Here is a 15,251-nt window from a genome sequence, read left to right as displayed (position 1 = left end):
TTTTCCTCCCCAGCTCATGCCTTGAGATAAATTCTGGATGCATCTCAGGAGTGACGGGTGCAGGGCAGGTTTGCTTGTGACAACCTAAAGATACCGAGGTGAACTGTTCTGGTGTCTACCCTGCTCTTTGGGCCATGTGGTTTTGCTCTCTGTATGGACAGGAGCCACATATTATAAAACCCAATGCTCTGGGAAAATACCCAGGCTCAGAGATGGCCAATGACCATGCAGACATCTTGGATCAACTGCCTGAAGCCCTGGGGTGACAGTGTCATGATGGAGTAGCCACATCTGTCATGGGTACAGCTGTAGAAGGAACCCTCCAGACAGTTACCAAGTACCTACTAACCCGTGACCAAGACGGGCCATTACTGATTGTTATTTGTTATGATGAATACAAATAGGGCAGCAGGCTGGTATGTTCTTGACTTTCACTTGTACTTTTGTCTATATTTCTCTGATTTCCCTCTTAGGAGCTTTTCTTTTTTTTTTTTCCTTGATCCTTTTTAGTTATATATAACATTAGGATTCATTTTGACATAATCACAAAAGCACGGATTATAATCTGCTCTTATTCAGTCCCCAGCACCTTCCTGTTCCCCCCCTCCTCCCTCCCGATTTCTTCCCTCTACTGATCTCTCTGCAATTTACTTACAGTTTTTTTTTAGTGTCTTGTGGATATATTTGATTTTGAGATTCACTGTGGCATACTCATAAACATCATATGAAAGTTCAGTCGGATTCAGTCCCCCTTTCTTCCCTTATCCCATCCCTCCTCCTTCCACCTCAATCCCCTTCATTTACTCTACAGATCATTCCTCAGAACCCCCTCCCCCACCCCCAGTTTTCCCATTTATTTTGGATTATTAGGAGTTCTTCTTGCCGATAACACCCTGGAGGGTGCCATGTGAAAAGTCAACCTGTGTTGTCGCAACTGAAATGTTTCCTTCATTTTCACAGGAAGGGCCTGGAGCGACACCAGAAAGAACAGCTCCTTATCCAACTGTCTACTAGGACAGACAAGCGGATTGTGGCCTTTCCTTTCTAGAAGCGATTCTGAGATACACACGCACTCCACTGTTGCTCAGAGCGATCTCTGCCCATCGCACAGGTGGCAAGACATGTTCTTGGAGGGTGGGTGCAATTTTTGGAAAAAGTGCAAAGCCATCCCCTGCTGAGATGGGGGAGTGACACTGGTGGTCAGGCAGGGTCAGTGGGCATGAGACCACGGTGTGACTATTTTTCTTATGTGCTCCCTACAGAGTTTGAGGTAAAGACAGCTCCCTAGAGCCAGCGTCCACACGTCTAAGGAGCTGACTCTCATCCACAGGAAGGGATTAGGGTGCTGGGAAGGGAGAGGAAAGACTGGGGTTAGAGATGTACCTGCTCATCCTGCAAGTGTGGAATGTTCCCTAAAGGCCCATGTGTCCCCACAGCGGCATTATTGGGAGGTAGAAGAAATTTTATGAGGTGGGACCTGGTGGGAGGTCTTAGGTTACTGGGGGTGTGTCTCAAAGGGAACTGTGGGACTGTGGTCACTTCCTCTTTTTCCTTTGTTTCCTGGCTGTGAGCTGAGCAGCTTTGTTCCATCATGAGGTGCTGCCTCACTGCAGACCCTAAAATAATGGAGTCAACTGACCATGGACCAAAACGTTGAAACTCCAAAACTGTGAGCCAAAATAAAACTTTTCTCTTTATAAGTTTATTTATCTCAGGTATTTGTCATAGCAACACAAAACTGACTAACACACGAAAGTCCCAGCACCTGGCCAGACACTTGGTTTGATGAGCAGATGAACCAGTAAGAGGGGTTCATAGGTGTGAAGCCAGGGCAGGCTTCATGGTCTTCCAAGGTTCCAGTTAGAAACGAGGTCAGGAGCCTGTACCCCAATTCCCTCTGAGAGATTATCAGGCAGCTTTTAGGACTCATCAGAAGGCGGGTAGCCGTTCTTTTGAATCAGTAATGTTCTGACCTCTCCTACAAAATGTAAGTGGCCCCTGGACACAGGGCAGGTCTCCATTGGAGAGCTGTACCGGCCTGCCTTGTGCTCTACTGACTCTTCCAGGCCCACCTCCCAGAGCCCAACCTGCAGGAGCAGCCACTGCCCCAGGAAGGCCCTTTGCAGCAGGAAGGAGTAGTTCTCTTACTGCTTATCAGTTTATCCTTCACCAGGGCAGCCCACACCCAGCTGCTGGCCAGGCCTGCTGTGCCTCTTCCCATTTCTGGCTGCCCCTGGTTGCCCAGAATGTGACTGGTTTGCTCTAATTCTGAGATGCCCTAAGTCCAGCCAACCCACTTCCTCCCCTTACCCGTGCTCCTGGAGGACCCGTTCTGGGCAGCCTGTCTGACTCAGACACTGGCTCTGCAGTTACTCAGGCTCAGGTACTTGCATCTTCTCTGGCCTGGTGACATGATTAGTCACTGGCCCTGTCCCTGGCATTGTGTGTGTATCAGGTCTTGGATTTTCACAGGATCCCAAACTCAGGTTGTTGACTTGGATCATTCTAGATTATTCTAGATCGTTCTAGGTTCCTTGAACCCTGGGGTTTTCTGTCTGCCTCCGCTTCCCTCCCCTAGGACAGCTTGCCTTTGGCACTGGCAATTCCACCGATGAATGGTTTCATTGGGTGTGGGACCCAGTGAGGAGTATGGAGTCAGGGTGGAGTAGGGTAGGGCAAAGTGCCAGAGGAGATGGGGTCCTAATTATTGAGGAGCTACAGCTTCATGAGAATTTGGACAGTGGCAAAGGGAGAAGTGTGCAGCTGCTCAAGGCAAGTGATGTCTGATTTAGGTTTTGCTTGGTTATTTTAAAAATAGTATTCAAGTCGTCTTTGGTAAATTTGTAACTTTATACCCTTTGGCAAAAACGGTTTTGTGTCTGAATCATGTTTGCATCAGATTGGTGAAGGTCAGCCCCATCCAAATGAGACTAGAAAAGCTTTCCCATCAATGAACAAAGAGCTCAGTTTAACCCAAGAAGGAATCACAGAGCCTTAGCTGTAAGAAACACAGTGTAGGGTTTCCTGTGGGCAAGTGGCCTTGTCCTTCTTTCTGGAAACTGTAGGATGGAGTCAGTGAAGGGGCTGAGCTCACTCAGGCCACTTCCAGGGCCACACAGACTTGAGTGTGGGTTTTTTTCTTGATAAATGCCTGTAGGATGCCTACCAGGCATCCACAAGGTACCAAGCAACATTCAGGTCTCTGCTATCTGAGAGGAGACTCTGCCTACTCAGTTCCCTACAGGTGTCCTGGCCAGGTGTGGTGGGGAATGCACCCTGTGCCAAGTGGCCATGGGCAGTCGTGAGGAGGACAGGGGTGAGCCCTGCAGAGCACCTGTCCTTAGGAGGTGAGCAGGACTGTGATCAGCCGAGAAGGCCTCCCAAGTCCCTCCTGTCCCTGAGCCGCTCCTTCGGCCCTCACATCCCTCCAGGCTCCAGACCCACAAGAAGGCATGGCACTAGCAGCTACTCACTGGCGAGGATGACCATGTCCATGCCCCAGAAGATGCTCATGATCCAGCCCACCATGACGATGGCTGTGAGGATCTGGATGAGGGCCGCTGCGATGTTCAGCCAGAAGACGCAGCACACGTGCCTGTCTGGGAGGTCAGTGCGGGCCCCACACAGCACAGTGAAGGCTGAGACGAAGGTCCCTGTGAGAGGCCAGAGGGGACAGCCTTCAGAAGGTGCTGGGAGATAAAGGGGCACACATGCTCCTCCCAGGCTGGGGCCCAGCAGCAGCCCACCCTCTGAGAGCTCAGGCAGAAGCAGCTGATGCCTGGCTCAGACCCCGGGCCACATCTTGTTATCTCCAAACTAGAAAGGATAGTGGACTCCTTGGGGAAGGTGTGGCATGGGGCTGCCAAGGGCCCAGCACAGTCGTGAAGCCTTTAGGGAAACAAAGAAGTCACATGACAAGCAGTCGGTGTCATGAAGAAGCAACCGAGCAGCCATCTGCAAGGACAAGAGAGAGCAATTGGAAAAGCACCAACTTCATGCAGGCAAGATTCCAAGGGCTTTAAAGTCAGATGTAAGAGTAGGTACCATTGGGGAGACAGAAACCAACAACAGCGGCAAATTCAGGGGAGTTGGAGGGCCCGGGAATGACCCCCCAGCACACACACTGATTATCAAAGGACAGAAGCTCAGACCCAGAGACTTGCAGGGTGGGGAGGGCACAAGCCAGTGCAGGTCTCCTACACTTCTCCTTGGTGGGGTTCCCCCAGCCACCCAGACCTTCAGGGGAAGGATAGGGACCTACCGGGCATCCACAAGGTACCAAGAAACAGGGGGTGTACTCACATCCTTTGCCTTGTCTAAGACTTACCTAATGTGGGTAATATTGCTACCTTTACTGAGTTGTACTTGAACCAAGCTCTTTCTGCACTTGGGCTCTGAGTTTGGCACCAATGCTGCATTCTTTGCATCTCTATTCTAATCTCCTGTGGGTGCTATAACAAGTTGCCACAAACTTAGTGGCTTAATGCGACATGATTTATTCTTATACAGTTCTGGTGGTCAGAAGAGTCTGAAGTGGGACTTCAAGGTTGGTTGCCCCAAGGAAAAGTCCATTGCCTGGCCCTCTCCAGCTTCTTGAGGTCCCTTCATTTCTTTGGCTTGTGACCCCATCATCATCACAGAGAAGTGATATTCTTTCTACCTACCCTCATCTTCCTGCCTGTCTCTTATGAGGGCGCACTGGGATAATCCCAGATCAGAGTCCCTTAATCACTTGTGCAAAGTCCCTTGGGGATTGAGAAGTGGATATTTTGGAGGCCATTACTTTGCAGAAAGAGAGAGACAGACAGACTCAGGAATTAAGCATCTTGTTCAAGGTCATCATCGCAGGTGGGCACTGAGCACACTGCTGTGTCATGTCAATGGTGTGTTCCTCTGTTGTCCACGCTGCTGCCTCCAGGTGTAGACGACCTGTTAAAAGCAGGGCTGGACCAGGGAGCAGGAAATATGGGGAATCCGCCAGTTCTTGGTTGTCATTCTCACGTTCCTCGTTCCTGTTCCTGGAAGAAGCTGCCTGGTGGTCAGTTTTCTCTGAACTCTGGTTTCTGGTCCTTCCCTGACCAATTTGCTGGCTCCTAGTGGCTTCCAGAGGTGGCCTTTGCTCCCACCCACACCCTTACACCTGAGACCCAAGACTGAATGAAGCCTGGGTCCATGGTATAATTTTATTTCTTTTCTTTTGATTAGAGTATTATCCTTATACATAGTAGTTGGGTTCTTCCTGACAAAATCACACATGCATGGAATTCAATTTCAGTTCATGTCCCCCAACAAAAATACTTTCCCCCTCTCCTCTTCCCTCCCCCCATTCTCCTTCCTCTCCTGATCTTCCTTTCATTCATCTTTTTTTTATTATTATTGGTTCTTTCTACTTATACATAAAGGTGAAATTCCCTGTGGTATATTTATATATGCACATAGTATGGTTTTTAAAAAATCATTCCACATTTCCTCCCCATTCCCATCCCTCCTCTCTCCTTCTCAATCTCCTTCTTCTCCTCCACTCATCTTCCTTATATCTTTGTGAAAGCTGATCCTCCCCTCCTGACTGTTGCTCTGCTTTAGCTTCCACATAGGAGACAAAATATTCGACCTTTGATTTTCTGAGACTGGCTTATTTCACTGGGCATGATGTTCTCCATTTCCATTCATTTTCCAGCAAATGCTATAGGCTGATTTCTGATACTGGCCACACCCATCCTTCCCCTCCCCTTAACAACCGCCATCAACTCTGACCTGAGGTCCAGCCTGAACCTTCATGCCTCCAACATGGCACAGTGCCTTGAAAACAGCAGGTGGCTGGTGGACATCTGAAAGACTAACCAACATCAAGTGCGTCCTCAGACTCAGACCACCCATATCACCACCTGTGGTATTTGCTACAAATGCTGGTGCCCGGGGCCCCACCTGAATGTCTAAGAGGTAGAGCTCAGGAGCGCTCTACCGCTGAGCCACAACACCAGCCCTGGACCCTCTTTTTGTGGTGTGGAGGCTGGGTTGTCACTCCAAAGCCTCTGTGGAGGCTCACTCAGGACTAAACTCAGGACCCAGCACTAGGGAGCTCAGTCCCTGTCCTTAGGAGCTCACAGTACGGGGCAAATTCATCATCCCCACTTGGCAGAGGAGAAGGGGGCTGAGGGCTTGTATGGGTTTGCAGAGGTGAAGGTTATGGAGCTGGGACATCAGCCCCAGCCTCTTCCCATTTGGATGAGGATGGTGGAGATGCTGCAGGGGACAGGAGTGAGGACTTGGGGAAGTAATGGGGATGCAGAGTTAGGATTGACTGGGACTATCTGTGGAAGGCTCCGGATGCCTGAATAAGTGTTTGTTCCTAACCTGCAGGAATTGGGGGTCTCACAGACTTCTGAGTCAGAGAGGGATGCAAGAGAAGTGACTTAAGAAAATCTGTCAGCATGGTGCTGATGGATTTAAATTGTCTGAGAAGGGCAAGACAGACTGGGAGGCGAAGGCAGCAGCTGAGAAATGGCATGGATATGGACTCAGGATTTACTAGTGAACACGGGAGGGCACAGTGGACTTAGGGACCATCAGGAAGTATGTGCTACTGTCCTTTGCTCTGGTGGACTAACATGCCTGTGTCAGAGGAGGTGAGCACGAGTTGACACTGTTACAAAAGAGACCTCTGCAGATGCAAGAAGATGAAACCATTAGGTAGAAATAACAAGGATGCCAATTACTGCACACCTATGGGGTGCTAAGCACAAGCTCCCCTCTCTCTACCTACATTACTCTTAATTCTTAAAACCACCAGAGGTAGTTGTTATTATCCCCATTTTACAGACGGGGAAATTGAGGCTCAGAGAAACAAAATGACTTGTCTACATGGCAGAACCCACTTTGAACCCCAATCTAGTTCAGAAGTCTAAGTTCTTTTCAGTCTGGGATGTTGCATTCTTACATTGAAAAAAAATAAGAAAAAAAACCCTTCATCCTCAATGATTTTCAAATATTTCTAAAATATGCTACTCTATCCCACCCTACCCCAGCCAGTGTCACTCACAGGAGGCCCTAAAGTAGATGCTGCCCTCATCTCTGGCCTGCAGTATCCTGACTCTGCAGGATCTGGCTGAGATCCTGTGATCCTCTGTCTCTTTGTAGCTGTAGCCTTGCCTCAATCCTCCTGCCAAGGAAATGGGAACCGTGGTCAATGCTCTTTCATGTTTTTATCAGGCTGAATGATATCCAGTCAGTGCTTTTATAGGTCAAGAGCAGCTGCATATAGCAATTTCACCTGGTTCAGCTTCATTTGTTTGTGAAAGTTTTCAGCATGAAGAAACTGTCCCTGAACTCAGAGATTCTTCATGTTAGATGCTCACCCTTCAATCCTCTGTCAGAAGATCGAATCTCATCAGAATTACCAAACCAATTAGGGGCCAACAGGTCTTTTCATGTACCTGCACACTAGCCTCAGAGACAGAAAGGCTTGGTGAGCCCAGTGCTCTGCAGATACACAGGGCCTGAGAAATGAATGACATCAGCAAAGGCTCTGCTGATGTCAGGAAAAAAAATGTGCTGGCTGGACTCTATGTCAAAAAAGAGACCTCGTTAACATGTGTGTGGAGTGGGAGGGGCCTTTGGTAATTTCTCTCCCTTTTACCCATCTTGACATACTCCTGAAAATTCTTACTGTATCAAAAGATAAGCACATTATACATAATCTACTTGTACAACATGTACACCTATTATCTGAAGTGCATTAATTTAAAGGGAATAGTGATAATAGGTTCCTTTTGCCCCAGAAGGTTTAAAAAAAATCCATAAAAGTTAAGGATTAAGTAAGTAAATGAATTGATATTATAAACACATGGTTTTAATCTCTCCAGGAGTAAATTTAAAAAAAATGATTTGGGCACATTTTTACACAAAGAGGTGTTAATTATTTTAAATGAGTCTTACTTGCTAAATAAAGATCTCCACCCAACTACAATGTGTCAGTTCCAATTCATTCCACTGAGCACCAGCCATATGCCAATTCCGAACACAGAGACCCAACAGGTTAGGGGGCTTGGCCCACCCCTTCCTGGGGACGCCATGGTGGTCAGGACATGGGGTCACACAAGGAACAGTGATAATTCTGTTTGTAGCAAGAAAGGCTTCACAGGAATGCAGGCAGGGATCCCAGAAGCTGACACTATAGAGGATACCATATTGAGGAGGTCATTGAAAGAAGGAGGGAGGGAGGGAAGAGTAACCCAAGGCTCAGGTCTGTCTGGAGCCCAGGGGAGCAGGGGACTGAGTGGTGCTGGGGCTGGCCACAGGATGCGTGCAGGGGGTGGTGGGAACGTGGCTGGCTCATACTTCAGTCAAAACTACATAAATTAAGAAAAACAAGAATGGAATGGGCAGGGAGGAGCCCGAGGGGCTTGATCTGGAGTCCTGTGATGGACAGGCCCTGGGAAGGGTTTAAACAGAGAGCTCCAAGATTGGGTGTGAGTTTTAGAACAAACACGGTGACCCCAAGGGGAGGATGGGTCAGACAGGGTGAGATCGAAAGCTAGAAGGGGAGGTGTGCTGAAAACTCCAGGATAGATGACACAGGGAAGTGGCAGAGAGCAGGGACTGAGGGGGGATCAAGGGGACTAGGGCAATGGAGTCCTTGGGTTGGATGTCCTTCTGGATGTTGGAGTAAGGGAGGAGCTCAGGGTGGTTCTGGGTTTCTAGTAGTCCACATTAAGGTGAGGGTGGAGTCATTGACCAGGTGGGGAACCCAAAGGGGCCAGGTCCATGGGGAGACTGGAATTTGGGAGGGAACAGTTTCAGGTCATGGAAGTTACCTGGAAGTGACTGAGGTCATCCTCAGAACATGAAGATCTTAGAGGTGAGCAAGTTAGGAGGACCCCAAAGAGGATGACGGAGGACCCATCAGAGGTCAGAGGAATGTGCTCTAGAAACAGGAAAGGAGGGTCTACAGGAGGAGGATGTGGGGAACAGGGCGCCAGCAACGCAGGTGTCATCAGATCTGAGTAGGCATGAGCAGCCCCAGCGGGGAGGATGGGAGAACGAGGAGGTTTGGAGCACAACACTGAGGTCTGAGGAGAGAATGAATTGAGGATTCCAGGACGCGGGAGAGGCCACTCCTCCTTAAGGGGGAGAAGCACAAGTTTGTTTATAAGCTAAGGAGAAGCTCAGGGAAGGAGGAGGATGAAGATATAGAACCAGATAGGGAACAAGTGGACGTCAAGGTTCTTGGTGGTGAGGAGACAGAATCCAAACCAGGTTGTGCATCAGAATTCTCAAACTGAGGTTCATAAAAATGCAGATTCTAGGGTCCCACCTCAAGACCACTGAAAACATAAGGATGGATCTAGGACTGCATGTCCAAAAAGACAAAATGGGTTGGGGATATAGAACATGTGCTTAGTTAGCATGCTCGAGACCTTGGGTTCCATCCCTAGCACCAAAAATATATAAATAAATAAGCAAATGTCCTAATGTCCTAATGGACAGGTAGGACTGAGACTCTGCAGGTCCAGAACCAGAAACACATACAACCTTGCCAGTAGCTAGACCACGATTCTGGCCTTTCACTGGGTCCAACAGCTTCCCCCAACTCTGTGACTCAGTGTTGACTCCAGATCATTCCTCTGCAGCAGAGCCAGGGAAACTGGGCCCCAGGCATATCACTCCTGGAAGTGTCACAACTTGGTCAACACCAATTGGCACAGGGGAAAATGATTGTAATAAACTGTACGATCAAGCCCCCAAATCAGTTTGTTATAAGACACCTGGACTATAGGCACACACTCATTCTTTGCACATCGTTCCATGACCCTGAGAAAGAAAGGCTGGAGAAGCCTGAGGATGGTCTTCGGGTGGAGAGTCACAGCAAAGCAGCAGCTAGGCTGGACTTTGCAAACACAGTCTCTCTGGCCACCATTGCTAAAGGGGCTCAGGCCCCAGCCAAGTTGGTGGGAGGAGAAAGGGTCCTTCCTCTTCCATCCTGGAAATGCCCAAAGGGTTTCTCTGGGCTTGAACTCTGGGCAGAGTTCCCAGAGTGCAGCTCTCACCTCCCTACTCTGCTTCTGTCAGGCACAAAAAAACAGAAGCAGCCAGCAGAGGACTGGTGCAGCCTCCTGTCAGGAGAGGGGGCAGCTCTGCTCCCACGGGACAGAGCCTGGGGGCTGGAACCGTCCTTTGCATTCTTGTGGGAGCTCGGCTTCTCATGTGGGAGCGGTGGAAGGTGCTGGGTTCAGAGAGGGGATCTCCAGACCTCTTGGAACTCAGGGGGAGAAGGTAAGAGCTGCTGTTTTTTGTTTGTTTGTTTGTTTGTTTAAGTATTTTTTAGCTGTAGATGGACACAATACCTTTATCTTATTTTATTTTTATTTGGTGCTAAAGATCGAACCCAGTGCCTCATAGGTGCCAGGCAAACGCTCTGCCACTGAGCCACAATTCCAGCCTGAAAGAGCTGTCTTCTGAAGCAACTACTCCAATAAAAAGTGCCCCTGGGACTTAGGCCAGTAAGACAAGCTCAATCCCAGATGTCACCTGCAGCCGGCTCTGCAGTCATTAAGATGTGGTGCTTGTCAGTGGCCATAAATTACACCTGGATGCCCTCTACTGCTCCTCCGGGGAAACTGGTTGAGTCTTCTTTGGGGAATTTCCCTGAATATGAGATTTGGAGGCAGGAAGGAAATATAAGGGAAGTCCTGGGCCCAACTTTAAAGCTAATTTGGAAGGAAAAGCCATACCCCAAGAAATAGGTCCCACAAGTAAAGGTTGCCTAGTTTCAGGGTCACATTGAGAATAAATGGAGTTCATTCATTCACATTGAGTTCAGGGTCAAACTCAACCCTATGAAGATTCAATACTCAAACCTTTGGGAATATAAGCAGTGGATATTGTTCTAAAAATACACCTTCCTGGGCCCTGACACCTCAAGATTCTAATTGGCAGGTTCAGTCATCATCTTTTCATCATTGTGCAATTATTTAAACCAGAAAAGGAAAAGCAAGGAAAAAAAAAACTTCAAGTTCACAATTGTTTTGGGATAAAAGTCCTGGACACAGGATCAGTATAGCTTTGAGAGCAAATAGGGCCTATAAACAGGGTCTGTGTGGCCATGGCCTAGAGTCTGCAGAAAATAGGGACAGAGTCCTGCCCCACTTCCCTACCCCATTTGGGATGCAGGAGCTGACTCTGTTGATGTCTGTTTTCTCACAGAATGGGGTAGATTTGGGGGACTGTGTGATTCTTTGGGCTGTGAGAAGGGACTATCATCCTTTTTAGCTCAGATACCCTGGAACAGAGATTGCGAAGAAAGCTGTGCTGGGGGGCAGGAAGGTAGGAACTGAAAGAGGCATCAGAGGCTGGGTGGTGTAGCTCAGTGGGAGAGTTCTTGCCTAGCATGCTGAGACCTTGAGTTCAATTCCTGGCACACACACACACAGAACACATACACACAAACCCACCTCCCAGCTGCATCCTTCTCTCAAACTGCACCAGGTAGCTCATCAAGAAAGCCTTTCATAGACCCAGCACAGGTCTGCAGCTTCCCATCCTAGCCAGCACAGAGACCATGGAATCCAAGACCAATGGAGAGTGAGCAAGGCAAAACACTGGCAATTCTGATATTGGCATCATCCTGTCCACCCTCAAAGTTATTCAGAATGAAACTTCCAGTGCCTTTGATCCCTGTATCCTGGGGCAATAGTAGAAAGGGTCTCTGAATGGTTTTCACCATTGCAAAAAGAGGAGCTATCTTAGCACTGCCCACTGGGACGCCCACAGTTTGGTTGACATCTATCATCTCAGTGCAGTAACTGGGGGATCTTTCCTGTAACAAGCAGCTCCTAGTTGTCCTTCCTTCCAAGGACAGAGAAAATGAGACAAGCTCCTTCCTCCATCCTTCTCAGTGCCCCCACCTTGATTGGAGGTTGATTGTCCCTCTGGAGGCTAAGTCGACTGGAACTGATCATTAATTTTAATGGTGCTGGGCATTGCGTCAGCCTCCCCGTGCTTGTTAGGAAATCTCCTCTGTCCTCAGCCTTCCTTTCCTCGATCCTCCAGCCTGGAGGGACTAAGGAGATGCAGAAGAGAGATGGACACCTTAGGTCTCTCTCGGGGTCTCCCCAAGTTGTTAAACCTGAGCGGAAATTTAACCACCTGGAATTTCTTTGTTTCCTGGATCTGAGTCTTGTCACAACAGATTTTGGGCTTAAATGCTAGAGGATGGGCTGGGAAGACAGGGGACAGTGGTTGTGTAATGACCAGAACAGGAAATGGTGATGAGGCTCTTGATGACTTGGCTTTGTCCTCCCACCGTCCAGCAGGTATGGCTTTGAGGGTAATCGGTCAGGTAGAAAGATGGGCAAAGGGTAACTAGGGTGCCGTTTGTTGGAGAGCATGGCATGGCTTCTGTCATCTTAAAATTTATAACCCAACAAGATGACATTTCTATGGGTGGGTAGACACTGAGATTAAAAACACAGAGGATCTCTGCCCAAAGTTGTGGCTGCCAGGGAGGCTGTCTGAGATCAAAGGCACTGAGAGACAGGCACGATGAGACCAGAGGCAGCTCTTCTGGGGACACTGCAGTACCTGAGTCCCCTAGTTGACCTCTTGCCTTAATGGTGCTTTTAATTCACTGGGGCTAAGCTGAGACATCAGAGTTCATAGCTAAACCCCATTTGTTTTCCCAATTCACAGATGACATTTAGGAAACACCTACTATGTTTCAGATTAGAGCTTGTTGAAGTCAATCACCTACTGCTTATCAACCCAAACCAGGGGAGTAAGATTTACCTGGGACTCCAGCACCTGAGTGTGTTGAGTCCAAGTGTGCCAGGCACCAATGGATGTTCATGGCCAGGTGTGGGCAGTCACTGGGGCTTCTGGGGAGAGCTGTCTTCAGGCGCCCAAGACTGTACTTGTACATACTGAGCATGTGAAGGAACAATGTGCTCTGCATCCTGCCCTTGGGCCATGTGCAAGGGGGGCCTCAGTGGGCCTCAGACATGTATCACATGGGATAGTGGAACATTTCCAGTTATGCCAGGTGGGCCTGGACACCTGCATTCCCAGCTGCAAGGTAGCCATATTACAGATGAATGTGTGTGTCCTTTCCTCCAATTCACACGTTGAAGCCTTGATCTTCACTCTGATGGTATTTGGAGGCAGAGCCTTTGGGAGGTATTGTGGTTTGGATGTGAGGTGTCCCCCAAAAGCTCATGTGTGAGACAATGCAAGAAGGTTCAGAGGAGATTGATTGGGTTGTGAGAGTCTTAATCCAATCATTGAATTAATCCCTGATGGGATTAACTGAGTGGTAATTGGAGTGGTAGGGTACCGCTGGGGCATGGCATGGCTTTGGGATATATGTATTTTGTATCTGGAGAGTGCAGTCTCTCTCTGCTTTCTGATCACCGTGATGTGAGCTGCTTCCCTCTGCCACCTTCTCCGGCCATGATGTTCAGCCTCACCTTGAGCCCTGAGGAAGGGAGCCGGCCTTCTATGGAATAAGACCTCTGAAACTGTGAGCCCTCAAATAAACCTTTTCTCCTCTACAATTGTGCTGTTTATGTCATTTATTCACAGCAGCAAAAAAGCTGACTAAAACAGGAGGTACATGTACAAGGCCCTGGGTTCAATCCCCAGCACCACAAAATAAATAAAGGGATGAAGACACCCAGGCACTCTCCCAGCTTTCCCCTCTTGCCCTGCCATGAAAGGAAACCAGGAAGAGGTTTCTCAGACTTCGAAGCTCCAGAACTGAGAGAAAATATGTCTGTTCCTTATACACTACCCAGCTATAGCAGCCCCAACTAAGCCATGCTTCTTCCTAAAAATGATGCCCAATTCATTCATCTCTTCATTTTCCCATGTTTTTCAGTTAATATTTATGGAGCACATGCTTGGGGTCAAGGACCAGGCCAAACCCATGTGTATCATCACAAAAAGACAGGGTCCTGGCCATTAAGACTCCCACAGGGTAGCATGAGAGAGAAACAGTCCATGGAATATAGCGCTGTATGGTTCACCCTGTGAAGGGGCTGAGGCAGAGATGCAGGACACCAGGGCCACCAATGGGGTCTAGCACCAGACTGCCAAGGTTTCAATCTCACAGATAAGCTATGAAAGATAAGCTTGACAAGGGACATGGCTTCTCTAGGCCTCAGTTTCCCCTTCCTACCTCAAGGGTGGGTGGGAGGGCTAAGGGATGCTGTAAAGTCCTCAGAACACAACAATAGCTACAAAGACCCTTTGGGAACCTGGGGAGGTCCCTTACCAGACTAGGAGGGTGATTGACAGAATGGTCCCTCCCAGGAGGCAGGACTGGAGAAGAATCTTGGCTGTTATGTATGAATACGAAAATATGAATATGAATATGAAATTGAAAATTTCAATAAAGGCTGTTCTTATAGCAGCTTGTAGCCAGTGGCCCTATTCTCCACTGTACCTTTTGTTAAAAAAAATTATTAAAACTGCTAAGTTCACCACGCCAGCCTCGTAAAGCCTGAGGCTCAGGACTCATCCCTAGCCACAGTATTATACAGTCAGTAAAAATTATAATCATGATGACCACACAGTGAGATGGAAAGTGCTTTAAGTGAAATTACAAAAATAGTACCTATATTATGCTGAGGGGACTATTTAAAAATATTTATGCATGTGGACAAGGACTGGTGTGTACTAAGCAAATTGAAAATTTTTTTATCATACCAATTATTGGTGAATTTTCCCTTTTTTTCAAAGACAAATTCTCTTTTCAGTAAAAAAAAAAAAAAGAGTTTTAAGTACCTGCTGGGATCTAATACTACCAAATAGCATCCTACTGGCTGCACAGAAGGTGATATAGTGGTTAAGCAAACTGGGGGACAGATGGCACACAGACGCCTGACACAGAAAGAAAATAGATGATGCCATGGGGCCATGCCAGGGCTGTGACAAAAGTCCCTGAACTTCTAAGCATGCTTCAGAGTGCAGCCCCCAACCCTAGGGCATTATTCCCAGGTAACAGGCAAAACGGGCCTCTTAGGTGGATGGCAGGTGTGGAGGTGAGAAAGAGATGGAAGACGCTGAGGCTTCTGGTTTGGAAGCCAGGAAAGGACCCCAGCTCTAAGAGACCTTAAAGAACCACTGTAGATTCACTTAAATGGCCACAGGGTAACAACAGGGAGAAAGGAGGTGGCTCAGCTGAGCGGGTGCCCCAACCTCCCAAAGGACCAGGGAAGAGTGGGGGAAAGTGGAAGGAACCTTGGCCCAGGCTCAGG

General features: G+C 48.3%; 1 protein-coding gene across 1 annotated transcript in view; it reads right to left on the bottom strand.

Annotated features, from left to right (window-relative positions):
* The window catches only part of Stum (stum, mechanosensory transduction mediator homolog), a 70,188-nt gene that overhangs the window by 8,136 nt on the left and 46,801 nt on the right, over positions 1–15,251 (bottom strand). Inside the window, exon 2 of the mRNA XM_046419572.2 lies at positions 3,474–3,653. Within this exon, the coding sequence (XP_046275528.1) occupies positions 3,474–3,653 (180 nt within the window). The remainder of the gene's footprint in view (positions 1–3,473; positions 3,654–15,251) is intronic.

This window comes from Marmota monax, unplaced genomic scaffold (genome assembly GCF_021218885.2).
Source record: "Marmota monax isolate L192 unplaced genomic scaffold, Marmota_monax_Labrador192_F-V1.1 WCK01_AAM20220418_F8-fsc00153, whole genome shotgun sequence".
In the NCBI taxonomy this organism is placed as follows: Eukaryota; Metazoa; Chordata; class Mammalia; order Rodentia; family Sciuridae; genus Marmota; species Marmota monax.
The sequence above is the reverse complement of the archived record's forward strand: the minus strand, read 5'-3'. Positions and strand labels throughout refer to the sequence as shown.